At 43.3% G+C, this 15,287-nt stretch overlaps 1 protein-coding gene across 7 annotated transcripts in view; it reads right to left on the reverse strand.

Annotated features, from left to right (window-relative positions):
• Positions 1 to 15,287, reverse strand: part of GARNL3 (GTPase activating Rap/RanGAP domain like 3) — a 146,765-nt gene that overhangs the window by 78,755 nt on the left and 52,723 nt on the right. For all 7 annotated transcript variants that reach the window (XM_038549297.1, XM_038549295.1, XM_038549296.1 and 4 more), the window contains one exon: positions 2,533 to 2,607. In XM_038549297.1, coding sequence (XP_038405225.1) covers positions 2,533 to 2,607 — 75 coding nt within the window. The remainder of the gene's footprint in view (positions 1 to 2,532; positions 2,608 to 15,287) is intronic.

The raw sequence follows: 15,287 nt of genomic DNA on the forward strand, positions 1-15,287 counted from the left end.
AACCATTATACTGACTGTGTAAAGAAATCAAGGCAAATTCAACATTGTCTTCAATGGAAGAGTAAGAAGTGACTGAACCACCTTAACCAGGCAAATATTCCTTAGAAATGACACAAAAAGCGGAAGCCACCAAAGAAAAGCTAGGTAGAGGAGACATTATTGCATTTTAAAACATCTGTGCTTCAAAGGACACAATCAAGGAAGTGAAAAGGCAGTCTGCAGAATGGTGGAGAATTTTTGCAAATCACAGATCTGATGAGGGTCTTGGATCCGTACTGTATAAAGAACACTTAAAGAGCAATAATAAAAGGAGAAATAACCCAGTAATGAAATTACTTTGCAATTTGTTTCTTAGTGTGTTTGAAAAATTTTAAGCAGCTACAAATATTGTCCCTTCTAGTGCACTGACAGCTTTAACTGACTCTGAGCAAGCCAGCTTGGTTTCCTTGAGTCTCCTGGGCACTCAGGTCTTTTATCAGAGTGTACGTTAACACTGGCCGCAGGCTTTTAGCTGGAGACCATCAATATAAAACACAGCCACGGTGCTCCAACTCAGCACTCATGCTCAGTGGCTCTGGTAGAAACAAAATTGAAAACACTATTTGAGTCTTGATATCATATTTCCCAGAGAGGCAATCTGAGACAGGGCTGTGTTTTAGACACAATAGACCACAGTGATTTGTGAAATCAATAACTTCACCAAATAGTTTCAAAGATGTTAAGTGAACTGTCCACAGTCACACTGCGGCTGAGTTGTAGATTCACCATTTGAACCCAAGCAGTCTGACTCTAGAGCCACTCTTGCCCACAATCTTCCAGAGGTGACTTCTAATCCCTGACCAGGTCCAGAACATGTCCTTTGGCATGTGGCAGGGGCAGATGACACAGACAGGTGAGGAGTGTTTAGTGATCCTAGGACCACATTTACGTCTTCCTTAGGATATGTGGATTTCCTCTAGAAACTCGTTTTGGCAGGGAGCAGAGTTGTGCTTATGTGGGGTGGGGAAAGTCTAGTACAGTTTGCTCAATTTCAGGCTGGGCTAAAGTTTTGCAAAAATTTTGGGAGCACAAGGATGTCTCAAGGTACAGCAATCTCCAGGGTCTCTGGTACTTAGGTTCTCAAAGTAGAAACTCAGCATGGTGGCTGCTAGCTTTCTGAACACTGGAAAATGAGGACTCAGTGTTTCTGCTCCTGGCTTAGCTCCTGGTACACAGCTGGCTGCCCATTTCGGTGGTAATAAGACTATCTCGTTTCAGGAGCTGGCCCATTTGAGGACGGCTGTTTCCAAGCTTCTGAAGCAAATTCCCCCAGGACTTCCTTCCCCTGTGTGGGTTGGCTGACATCATTCTGGACAAGAAATATGTGGGCACCTCTTCAGAAGTCCAGCCTAAGATGGGACAGGCCTCTTTGCACCTCACAGAGCAATGGTGAAGGTACCACGTCTGGGTATGTGAAGTTAAGTCCAAAGTTGAAGATGAGAAACAACTTCCAAAATGCTATGGCCTTTCATGTTAAATCCATAGCCCTTCACCAAGAATTTCATCAAGGAGGTGGTCAGGAAAGCAAGGCTGGCAGTACAGCAGTAGTTATGTTAACAACCCCACCATCGTCTGTAGTATAACTGTCACTTCCTGACTGCTTACATATGGTGGACATAGTGCCGACAGCTTTACAAGCTTGGCTCACTAACTCTTTTTAATAATCCTGAGGCACATTCCATTTTATAGATGAAGAAACCGAGGCTCAGAAAGGCTGGGTTACTTGCTCAGGGTCACATAACTAGGGGATGGGGGAGCAAAAACTTGAACCTAGTTTGTCCGACTCCAAAGCTGCAGTGGGGGTGCTAAAGCACTCTGACGGCCTACCTCTCAGGGAAGTGGCAAAGATGGAAAGCATGGGGGGCTTACACCACACTCTGCAGTTTTAGGGATAGACCAGGCAGTGGGAATCTGAAGAAGAAAGACAAGCAACGTGAATTCCTGTAGCAGGCAGGAAGGAAGACCAGGAGGTCCAAGCCCTCTTTCTAGACACCTTTTCTGGTGTCTTCCCTGAATAAGATGACATTTGGTAATTGTAGTGCCTTTTACATCTCTCTCTTGGAACCTGTGTTGCTTACAGAGCAATACCCAGCTTACTGGCTTGGCATAGGGAGGAGATGGATTTCTGGGGCCACCTGCAAAGAGTGCCCTGGCTGTGAATTCTTCTTTGGTCCCACTGCTGGCAGACCACCTTAATGTCTCCCTCGCTTTATTATAGATCTTTTAAAGGGTATGCATCACTCTACGAATAGCACCTTCCACACAAAGAATAATAGCACCTTCCCTTCACATCTGCTTCAAGCAAAGCTCTGAAGAGCTCCACTGAACCCTTCCCAGGCTGCATTTAGAGAAGTGTTCTGTGGTAACAAGCAGCACAAACTGCTTACTGGTATATCCCAGGTGCTATAACCATGGCTTGGCGACAACATGGTGTGTGTGTGTGTGTGTGTGTGTGTGTGTGTGTGTGTGTGTGTGGTAGGGGGGCTTCCTTACCTCATCTGAGGAGCCATTTTCCACTCTGAATCTTCCAGCCCTTTGGATGGCTCCATCAGCATCACTGGAAATAAGCTAGGGGAAAAGAAAATGCACAGTTAGGTGGCTGGGTCATCACGTGCAAAGCCTCTGTCTGTCTGTCTGTATCCATCCTATAAGCAAGCCAAATCCAATGACAGTTGGAGGGCCCAGCTTAGAAGCTAACGGTCTTTCTGAAGCTCTGTCAGCCAAGTCCTCACACAGTTGGCCTCCACAGTCTTTAGATGCTGAACAGCAAGGACCCCACCCCCACCCCAAAGCACAAGAGTAGTGAAAACAAGAACATCAAATCTAAATGTGAACATGTTCAATAAAATCTAAGTGTGAATATATTTTAATACAGAAAAATATTAAAGCGATGCTCCCTGGAAAAATAATCTTAATACACATCACATGTGGACAAGTGTAGCTCACAGATGGCAAAGCAGAAAGCCAAGTCTCAAGATCGGCCGTCTTCACAGGAAAGCCCAAAAAACAATTAATGGCTGGCACAAACTCAAGGCTCTACTAACATCACAGAAAGCTCTGGTGCTTCATTCAGTTTTAAATGGTCTCCAAAAGGCCAATTAGCCCCTTCCAAGGCTGGCAGGCTCTATTTGAGCTCTGGCACAATGATACTTGCAAATAGACAAGTCTTCAAGGAGTCCACTGGTGGAGCGAGACGAGTGAAATCTGGGCTTGGAGCATCAGCCCTAAAATTACTGACTTGAGAGTTAACTTATTTTTCCCCAAATCTTCTAGATTTCTTAGTAGCAACTTGGGAAAATGACATGTCTTTTTTTAATCTTTAAATCTGCCCACCATTTGTAGCAAAGATCTGCCAAGAATTTCCATTTCCCAGACTCATTAGAATATGTTTGTCCCAGGGGAGGACACTTCATGCCTCTCTTAACTCAAGACTTACCTGGTCAAACAGATACACAATTTCTTAAGAAAGATGGTTATTTCCTATATTCACTTGTGTTAAGAGATATGAAGGTGTGAAAATGAAAAAAAAATTAGGGGAAACTACAAAACTTCCCAAGGAAAATTATTTCCAAAGGCTGATAAATCTTTTCATGATAAATATAGAAAGAATGGTATGTGATATTTATTGAGCACTTCTATAAATGGTGCACTGTTCCAGCCTTCACATGCGTTATCTCATCGGGTGGGTACCATCTTTGTTGTCATCTACCAACAAGGAAACTGAGGCATAGGAAGGTTACAATAACCAGCCATAGTCATATCCTAGTTAGTACCTGAGAGGCTTCGGATGTGAACACAGAGTTCAGAAACTCATTATCCTCACCTAACCATTTCCCTATCTAACCATCCTCTGTGGAATGCCCATGAAAAGGCCCAGGTTTTCCATCTGATGTTTATCCTGCAAAATCATTTCTAAAAACAGATAAAAATATTTTTATGTATATGTTTAGCTGCTTATAGCATCAGATTATTAAAAATTGAAGTAAATTGAAGACGAGTAATAGAAGCTGTGTGGTAAAGAATTTAGCTCTGCCCAAGAGAAGTCTGGCCTTTGCCCTTGGCTCCTGAGAGGTCATCTCTAAGCCCTGGGAATGTCCTTTAGGAGTGTCTGTTTACCTGGCTCTTTGAGCCAGGAGGAGAATATAATGACTTATGGGGTGGGGGCTGGGGGTGCTTTGGGTTACACAGTATCAGATCTACCTCTGGATACAAGACTTAGGTGAACTTTCCTGGTGTATATACTATCACACGTCATTGCTAGGAGGAATTAGTGCTGTCCATGACCCCACTGAGAGGACAACTGGAAGCTCTGCATTTGGAACTCTCCTAGACTCTGTCTCATGTGTCTCTGTTCTCTTGGCTGATCTTAATCTGTATCCTTTTGCTGTAATAAACCATAAGTGAGCATAACAGCTTTCACTAGATTCTGTGAGTCCCCTTCTACAAATTATTGAACCTGAGAGTGGCCCGGGGGACCCTTGTACTCTGAAGTTAATGTCAGAAGTGAGGTCTGGTGGACTCTTCCCTAGTTTAGAGAGGCCAATTCTAAAGTTCAAGAGCAAGATGAATGTGGCTCTCCTGGGGTCACAGTCATTTTCACAGGAGAAGTATAGAGGATTCACTGTCAGCTTCCTCTTTGCTCATGATCTTCTATTCACTGTTAAAATGTTAAAATATAGGTTATAGCAAATAAGTTGGAAGCCAAGTGTTCTTGGTATAGGCTGCCTCAAGGGCTTTGGGAGAAGTGTTCGGAGGTCACATCTGGAGAGAAAAGAGAGCTGCCATCAATTAATACACCTGACACAGGTGTATAAAGAGACAGTGGAACATGTGCTGCCTTGAATTAGAGGTTGATGGATACAGTCTTCACATAGCTAGTCTCAAGCAAGATTTAAAGGCTTAGGAGAAGAGCTGACAGTCATTCACTGAGTCATTCCTTTATTCAATAACAAATATAAAATGTTCACCACTATATTCCAGACACTGTCAGGCATAGGCAATAATGTGCAGAGATTAGAACAAGAAGTTAATTGCCTTTCTTGCTTAAAAGGTTCAAGAAGCAGAAAGGAAGAACATGTTTAATGATCTGAAACTGGAAGGAATCTGGCTCCCTCTGATCTGAAACTCACAGGCACTGAACATGGGCTTCAGGCTGACATGTTTGACTTTCCCACCTTTACCATCTCCACCACCACCATGTGCACCCCAGTCAGTGTCATCTTTTGCCTGGATGACTGTAACCACCCCCTAGCAGGTTGATGAACCCATCCACCATGGCTTCTCTGACCCAATCTGCACACTGCTGAGCAATTTCGGTAAACCATAATTTGGACTGTCCCCCAGTCCCACCTCTGTCCCAGCACTCTGCTCCTTCCCACCAGAGGGTGGGTGCACATGACGCTCCCTTGCTGGGAAGTCCTCTCCCATTTTCCCCTCAAGAATTCCTACTCATCCTCCAAATTCACTGCAGTCCCTACTGTATGGGTTTTCCCTGACCTCAGTGCCTGGGAAAATGACCCCAACATAAGTGCTGGAGCACTCCTGTGAATTATGATCTCATCTCTTTGTGTGGTTACACGATTCATGCCCTTCCTCCTCACGTGCTCCCTGCTCCCCCATGATAAGCTCCATGGAGAGAGTGATTGCTTGTTGTTCTTACCACCGCATCCCCAGAGCCAAGTACCCCATCTGACACAGTACAGATGTCCACTAAACACTTACCAAATAAGAAATATGTGAATAGATGAAGGCCAAATTCCTACTGAAATGACCAAAAATGGGAGTAAGATCTATGCCAGTCCTGGAAACCGGTGGCTCATGACTCACGTAAGAAAATTCAAGGAAATTCTACCAGGTCTATCATAAAGGAATGACCAGGGTCAAGGAAAGGCCAAATAACCTGAACCACCACGTGCAAGGGCGAGCTGGGCTGCTGGGAACTGCATCAGGTCCAGCACGTCCACCTGGCACCCTGGGTAACTGCTGTCAGGGTCTGTCTGAGGGGAGCGTGGGTGTTAAGGCACTAGGTGGACAGGTGACTCACTGGTCATGCGGGCAAAGGACCTAGCACCAGCTCGCTGAATGAAGTCCCAGGGCTCCCCTGCCCAGCTGGTTTGGGCAGCTGGCTGAGTAAAGCAGAAGGTGCCATGCTGGATGGGGCCCGAGCAGGACTAGTACACCAGCCGGTGTGAAAGGAGAGAGTGCTCCAGGGCACTTGGGGATGAGAAAAACAATCCAGAAAAAAAAATCCTAAAAAAAAAAAAGAACAAGAAAAAGAAAAAGAAAAAGAAAAAAATTCCTTTTAATGCAGCACAGAAGCTGTTTCTGTAGGTGGTCTTCTTTCTGTTATTCCTCATGCCTGTGATCTGGCCAATTAAAACTATAGAAATTTGAAACTCTCCCCTTGGTTGGAAGATTAGACTCAGGAATGAAATAATGTACTAGAACCTATCTAAATGTCCAACACCACGTAACCTAGAGGGACCCTGCCCCAGTTCATCCAATGCAGTGCAGAGTTCTGGCGGCCACTAAAATACACTCCTGCCATCTTCTCCAGGGATGGAATGCCCTGGACACATGGCTAGACCAATTCCCTTAAGGAAACTCTTTGACTTAATTCTCCCCACTTGAAGATGGGTCCAAGGCCCAGGTGGCATGTGGGGAGTGAGGCCCTTTAGGAGGGAAGGTGTCTCAACTTTTCCTCTAGGAGATACCAAAAAGAATGCTAACAAAACCCAAGGAAAGCAAGGGGAAGGAGTCAATCAAAAATCAGAGCAAGGGCTGGGATCCCTGGGTGGCTCAATGGTTCAGCGCCTGCCTTTGGCCCAGGGTGTGATCCTGGAGTCCCAGGATCAGGTCCTGCATCAGGCTCCCGGCATGGAGCCTGCTTCTCCCTCTGCCTGTGTCTCTGCCTCTCTCTCTCTCTCTCTCTATGTCTATCATGAATAAATAATAAAATCTTAAAAAAAAAAATCAGAGCAGGGGGACACCTGGGTGGCTCAGTGGTTGAGCGTCTGCCTTTGACTCAGGGTGTGATCCCAGGGTCTGGGATGGAGTCCCACATTGGGCTCCTGCATGGAGCCTGCTTTCCCTCAGCCTATGTGTCTGCCTCTCTGTCTCTCATGAATAAATAAATAAAATATTTTTTAAAAAATCAGAGTAGAGGGGCAGCCTCAGGTGGCTTGGTGGTTTGGCACCGCCTTCGGCCCAGGGCATGATCCTGGAGACCCGGGATCGAGTCCCATGTCGGGCTCCCTGCATGGAGCCTGCTTCTCCCTCTGCCTGTGTCTCTGCCTCTTTCTTTCTCTGTGTGTGTCTCTCATGAATAAATAAATAAAATCTTAAAAAAATTTTTTTAAAAAGTCAGAGTAGAAATTATAGATTTTAAAAAGGGAGCGGAATCAATCGACACTTCCAAGAAATCACCAGCAAATCTGATTTTAAAAAGCAAAGAAAAAATATGAATATGGGGTGATAATAAGGAAAACATGACTGCTAAAAAGAAAGAGATTTTTTAAAGCACAACAGAATGCTACTTGAGATGATGCAAGCATTATGAAAACCTTCAACAAAATGGATGTTTTCTGGGAAAATATGCATGATGAAAACTGGTTTTGGAAGAGAAAGAAACATGAAGTACCAGGAACTGCTTGTAGAACTGTGCCAGTAGTCAGAACACGGCCCCACAGAGGGGGCCCTGGCTCAGGCGGGCTCCTGAGGAGGCCAGGGCCCTGTCCCCACAGGATAGTACCCTCACTCACTGGGAAGCGGCATAATGTTCCCTCAAAGAATCCCTTTGCATTGGTTTTGATGCAGAATTTCAGGGAAAGGGTGTTAACATACATATAGCATCAGTAATACTAAGAAAGGAGGGCAGGACTTTTATCTTATTTTCCTTTATCTTGTCCGACATCTCTAATTTGGTTATACACCAAAGGAAGGGCTGTGCTGAAGAAGACTGCCAGAGAAAGAGAGACAGAGAGAGAGAAGGCAAATCCAAAGGTCATTTGACTAATGATGGATTCCTTGAGTTCCTGCACCTTCCAATACTGTAGCCATGAGACCTATTTAAATGTTATGTTACTTACAGTAAAATAAAAAAAAACCCACTCAGTTCCTCAGTAGCACTAGTGACATTCAGATGCTCAATGCTGCCATGTGGCTACTCAAATTTCCAGAGTCCTAGAAAGTGCTGTTGGACAGGACTGTGACATGCTGCCCATGGATGTCATTCTGGGTGACTGGGATTGAATCGGTTTCTCAGGAAGAAACTCCTCCAGTTAAGTTAAATACATTAAAAACAGTGGAAATTCATGGAAATGTAACATCTCGAGTAGAGGGTTTGGTCCAAACTCAGCCAAAGTGTAACAGATTCATTTAACACTAAACTGTGTTTAATGTATTAGATGTTTTATTTCTGGAAAAAAGTACTAGCCAAGCAATTATATCCAGTTGTATGATTTAACAAATTAATTTAAAAGAAAAAAATTAAAATAGGGAGTAAAAATGTTATTCATTAACTACTGTAAATAAGAATATTATTCCTTTAATATTACAGGCAATTAGGTGAGAATATTTCCTAAGTTACTATGAATATGTAATTTTTCAAAAACAAAAGGCTCTTTCTATACTTAATTGCTTTGCTTCTTTGGTCTGGTGTCTACTTCCATTCTAAAGCAGGGCTAGGATTCCCTATGACTTCTGTTTATCATGCACGGGGTACTTCACATTTAGGTATGTAAATCACAGGACCGGTATTTTAACCTAGAAAAAAATCTCAAAAGGTTACTATGAAGTACATCTTAAAAAATAGTATTTCAAATTTCTACACCCTCCCCTCTCCCTCTCCTTTCTTGACAATGAGTGGTGCTGAATGTGGTTTTCTACACTCAACTGCTCGGTTTCAAATCTCAGTCCTGTACTTATTACTTGTGTGACCTTGGGCAAATCACTTACCTTTTCCTCTCTAAATTTCAGCTTCTTAATCTCTAAAATAGGGACAATGATTGTAGCCACTTCTAGGCTCATGAAGAACATTCAATAATATATGTAATGAGCCTAGAACAGTGCCTGGACATAGGGAGTGCTCAATAAATGTCAGAAACACATATACTAATACTAGTAACAAAATGATTCACATGAAATGCTCTGATTATTATAGTTAGTGTGATGATACTGTTTTTAATGCTGAATTTAAATGCTCAAAAGCTCTGTTTAAACATCTGTCTATCCAGCAAACATTAGAGAGAACCTATTTATCAGGGCCTGTGCTAACTGCTGGACTTCTAAAGACAAATGCAGCATGATTGCTGCCCTGGAGGAGTCTAAAGCCTAGTGGGAGAGAAACAAACATATAAACAGATAAATCACCACACAATCTGGTTAAATGCCATAACAGTAGCAAGAGTGAGGTGCTTGGGAAGGTCAGAGGCTGGAGAGACCAACTCTGCCTGGGGGAAAGTGGAGAAGCTTTCATTGCTGTAATGAAATTTATTCTTTAAGGTGTACAGGGCCTTTGAGAAATGATTTCCAATGGAAGCAGATTTTCTTAAAGCTACAAATAGGAGTCAAGAAGACCCATTTGACACTGTACATGCAAATCACATATGCACACATACACCAACATATACACATCTGGCTTAGAAAGCACTGCTCAGAGGGATGAAAGAAAGTTTAAACATTTCCATCAAATGCATTACTAATAGAACACTGTATGTTAAGTATACTTTAGTTAAAAAGAAAGAAAGAGAAAGAAAGAAAGAGGAAGAAGAAAAAAAAAAGAAGAAAGGACAAAAAAAGAAAGAAAGACAGAAAGAAAGAAGAAAAAGAAAAAAGCCCGAAAAGCAAGAAAGAAAGAAAAAAGAACAGACCCAGGAAGACGGATAGCGGGAGGGATGCGTTTGCGGGCTTTCTGGCTTCGTTCTTCTTCTGTCCTTCGTCCCGGCCTCCTTCCTCCCCCCTCCTCCCCCCTCTCCTTCCCTTCCCCTAGAAAAAGGCAGGGAGCTGGGATAAATGGGCCTGAAGATGGGTAGAATGGGCATCCCCTGACTGGTGACTATGGCTCTTGGGCCCATCTCCTGGTCACTCCTGGTACACTTCCACTGCCTGCAGGGAGAGGCAAGGAGTAGGGGCAAGGACTAGTTCTGTCATTACTACCTGGCTGGTAACCCACTTTGGGTTTTAGGTGTACGTTCTGGCCAGGGCCTGTGATCAGTTATGTCAACACTGCGTTTATCAATAGATGGGTCTCTTGTACTGCCGACCTCTCCTTGTGCCCTCTGCGTCAAGCCCCAGCTTTCAACCACGCACTACCAAGGACGTTCCCACTCTTTTTGTGTTCAATGACACAAAAGTATCCATGAGATTAGGATTACAATAAGCTCAGGCTACTTGACCTTGTCTAGATCTTCACTACCACTCCCTAATTCCTTTCTCTGTTCTTTTCTCACATTCCATTACATCTCCCACCTTGGCCCTGGCTTGTCAGTGGCTGCAGATACACCCTTTCTTCGAAGAGATGATGACCTCTCCACCTGTTTTACTGAGATGTGTGAGGTCAGTCAGGATGATTACCATCATATGACTCTCCATCTCAAAATGCATCTGTTTGGGTTTTCTCATTTAAATATTATCTTTCAGTCCCCGATACTCCATTTCCCTGTGAAAATGCCTGTGAACATTCAGCATGAAAGATGACAATTCATGAGTCCAAAGAAAGACTGCCCATCCTGTGGCCAAAATTTCAGGACATTTTCTCCTTACTAGATGACCAATAGAGAAGAATGGAGAAACATGTTCAATCACTGACTTTGTTGCCTGACACAGAGTAAATCTATGGTCAGCATGGGGAGCTGGAGGGCACTTTATTTGTCTCTCCACAGTCTTACCTTGGCTGAGAGATGCTGGGTCTATATGAAGAATGACAGTAAGATATTGGGAGTCATCCTTACACTGCAAGGGTGCTGCATTTTAAGGTAGCTGCAGCCACATTAGCACCACTTTTTCACTCCAAGAAAACACCAGGCAGGAAGTGTGGAGGAGGGAGAGAAAGTCTTCATAAGCAGAGCACCACGGTAGGAAGAGACAGGAGGAGTCCTAGAGTGGAGCTTCCTGGGGAGCATAGTTTTGCCACAATGCCCAAGGGTGACTGGAATGGGAAAGATTCAACCTCATTATAATCTTCATCCTATTCTTTTTTTTTTTTAAGATTTTCTTTCTGGGTGCCTGGGTGGGTCAGCCGGTAAAGCACCTGCCTTTGGCTTAGATCATGGTCCTGGGATCAAGCCCCACGTCTGGATCCCCGCTCCGTGGGGAGCCTGCTTCTCCCCCTCCCTCTGCTATTGTCCCTGCTCATGCTCTGTCAAATAGATAAGTAACATCTTTAAAAATAAAAAAATAATAAAAATAAAAATATATTTTTTAAGATTTTATTTATTCATTTATGAGAGACATAGAGAGCGAGAGGCAGAGACACAGGCAGAGGGAGAGGCAGGCTCCATGCAGGGAGCCCGACACGGGACTCAATCCCAGGACCCCAGGACCATGCCCCAGGCCGAAGGCAGGCGCCAAACTGCTGAGCCACCCAGGGATCCCCCAATATTTTATTTCTTTATTCATAAGAGACACAGGGAGGGAGGTAGAGACATAGGTGGAGGGAGAAGCAGGTTCCCTGTGGGGATCCTGATGCAGGACTCAATCCCAGGACCCTAGGATCACGACCAGGGCCAAAGGCAGATGCTTAACTACTTAAGCCACACAGGTTCTCCTCCATCCTATTCTTTAATCCACACAGATGCCATTTTCTCAAGCTCAGGTAAAGAGCTGAGCATACATTACTTGGATTACTCCTCTTCCAACCAGACTGCTATCTTTCCCACACTAGCCTCTGCTATACATATAAATTCTGGAGCCACTGGTTTAGAGCAGCCAAAGCCAAGCATGGAGAGCATCCTATCTCCCTCCAGCAGAGCTTTATAAGATAAACACCAGCTAGACACTGGACATTGATCAGGGAGCTCTGCACAACAACTGGCCATTCAGCTCATCAGCTCAGAGAAGCTACGGTACCCAAAAGGACAATGAGAGCTGATGGCCAGTCATATATTCTGTCTGTTGAAAAATACAAGATCCAAGTAGCTCTTTGTTTTGTTTGAAGATTTTGTTAAAAAAATCAAAACAACCCAACATGGGAGCTATGAAAAAAATGCTACAGATGGTCATGAAAGCTAGAAGGAAAGCGCACCATGTTTTTACTATGAAACCAAAATAAAATTTGAGAAAAGCAGTTGTTGCCCTCCATAAGACAGAAGACATGATCTTTACAAGGGTATAAAGCTTTTGGAAGTGATTAAAAAAAGAGGACCAAAAACAAAAATTCAAGATTAACATTGTTGAGGGGAAGCAAAATGTGCATTGTAGTAAACAGCAAGAGTAATATGGTCTTTATTTAGGATGCTTCTCCACAATGAAAATGAACAAAATGAAAGGAAAACAATGAGACAGAAAAGACAGTTATAAAGAACGGAGAAAAAGATGTTTCTTAACTGTTGTGCTGGGGAAAATAAACAATAATCAAAGATACAGAAGACAATATTCATTCCTGACAAAAGACCAGGGACTAAGAATCAAAGAGATGCAATGTTTAAGGCAAAATTAATGAAAAGAGAAACATACAGAAATTACAGGAAATTTTTAAATAAAAGAATAAAAACGATCTAAGAAAAATCCAGGTGGTAAAGTCACCATGAAAGAAAATAAACTGCCCCAGGCTTCTCTTTGGAACACTGTAAAGCAGAAACTAACCACACTGGGTTGAATAGTGTTTTCCCAAATTTACGTCCATCTGGACTCTCAGAATGTGTGCCTATTTGCAAAGAGGGTCTTTGGAGATGTGATTGAGTAAGTTAAGATGAAGCCATAGCGGATTAGGGTGGGACTGAAATTCAATGGCTGGTGTCTTCACAAGAGACGAGAGAGGGGGTGTAGACATGAGAATGTAGGGAAGAAGGCCCTGTAACACCAGCAGCGAGGCCTGGAATGATGTAGCTACAAGTCCCAAGAGTGTCAGGGATTATAGGCGGCCCCGGAGACCGGAAGAAGCAAGGAAGGATTTTTCCCTAGAACCTTCTGAGAAGGAGCATGGCCTGCCATCATGTTGATTTTGGACTTCCAGAACTGTGAGATAATTCATTTCTGTTGTTTTAACAGAACAACAAATGGCCATTTGTGACTGCAGACGTATAAAATGAATATAGTATCAGATCAGAATTTGTCAAGTTTTAAGAGAAAAAGGTGGTCATTCGGAAAATTTAAATGGGCCAAATTATTCTTGTGGAAGGCATTACTTGAGACAGTCTCAAATATGTAATGACTGAGAACAGATACCCTCATGTACCGCCTAAAAAATTACCTGGAACAGCAGGACATGGACTCCATGGTATTGTTCTGGAGGTCACAGCCATCAGACAGAAGGGAGAAGGGCATTTGGATGGGAGGAGAAAAAAAGTTGTTTGGGGAAGACCATTTACATCTTGGGAAAGATTATACTTTGTTTTAAAGTAATAACACCAGTAAAGCATACAAACCCATTTTGTATATAATTTATAAAGGGACATACAGTAAATCTTAATAGTGATTACCTGAAGGTGGTAGGATTACAGATGAATGTAATTTTCCTGTGCTTTTTGGTATATTTCAAATTTTCTATGACAAACATGCATTCCTTTTACAAACAGTGTATTTAGAAGTATGCCGGCATGCACCTGTGCGCACACGCACGCACACACACACACACACACACACACACAAGATTGGGAAGTAATATAAAAAAAATCTGAGAAGAGGAAAAGAACTTATTAGACACTAGATTTTTAGCCAAACTGATCTTTTAGCTAATATGTGGACCTCTGGCCATGAGCTAATACCACTGGAGACACAGCAACAACAACAAAAGAATGATGAACCCTGCCCACTAGAAAAGGTGAAATGTCTACAACTAATTACGGTGTAAAATATGACAGGTGTCAGAGAGAGAGACAAAGAAATTGAGGGTTTTTTTGTTTTTGTTTTTGTTTTTTTGAGAGAGAGAGGGGGCAAGTGTGGGGTGGGGTTGGGGGGAGGACATGGGGCAGAGGGAGAGGAAAGAGGGAGAATCTTAGGCAGGCTCCATGCCCAGTCCAGAGCCTTACACAGGCCTTCACATGGGGCTCGATATCATGACCCTGAGATCATGACTTGAACCGAAATCAAGAATCGGACACTTAATTGACTGAACCACCCAGCTGCCCCAAGAAATGGAGGGTTCTAACGGGTAAAAGATGACTTCTTTATAGGGGAATCAGGTAAGGCTGCTTGGAAAACAGATCTGGCAGACACATATTTCAAGAAGGTATTTTAGAAGGAAAGAGAGCCATAAAGAAGCCCTGGGGGCCTGGGTAATTATAGGTAAAGGCCTATTTGGCTGGATCATGGGTCAGAGGAGCACAGGCTCCAAAGACAGGCTGGAGAGAGACTATGGGAAAGCCTTATGGGTCAGGCTAAGCAACTTCCCGCTTTATTCCATAAACAAAGGAGACATGTTGAAGGTTGGTTGTTTGTCTGAAAGCATGAAGATGATGTTGACAGAGTTCAATATTTGGGAAAGAACTCTTTATGGCACTAGGAGATCAAAGCCCCCAGACTCAGGTTAATTACAGCAGAGCATTCTGACACACTGGATGTGATCTTATCAAAACTGGTGGGATGTAATCTTCCAGATGTCAGGGAGACAAGACGAAGTGCCAGAAGCTCAGGGAAAGAGGAAATGACATAAATGTCACACAAAAAGGGGAGTACACAGAAGCAAACATTCCTGTTCATTTCCTCTTCCTAGCTCCTCAAGAGATCAAATGAGAAATATGTAAGGACCTTAAAGTCACTTTCAGTATGGAAGCTTGTAAAAACTGTACACCCCAGACATAATGAACCAGGGCCTGGAGTTTAAACAAACTCAAGTGACTTTTTAAAGGCATTTTATTTAGGGATGCCTGGGTGGCTCAGCAGTTGAGTGTCTGCCATTGGCTCAGGGCATGATCCCGGAGTCCCAGGATCGAGTCCCACATCAGGCTTCCTGCATGGCGTCTGCTTCTCCCTCTGCCTGTGTCTTTGCTTCTCTCTCTGTGTGTCTCTCATGAATAAATAAATAAAATCTTAAAAAATTTTAAATTAATTTATTTATTCATGAGACACACAGAGGCAGACACATAGGAAGA

Source organism: Canis lupus, chromosome 9, assembly GCF_011100685.1.
Source record: "Canis lupus familiaris isolate Mischka breed German Shepherd chromosome 9, alternate assembly UU_Cfam_GSD_1.0, whole genome shotgun sequence".
NCBI classification, from domain to species: domain Eukaryota; kingdom Metazoa; phylum Chordata; class Mammalia; order Carnivora; family Canidae; genus Canis; species Canis lupus.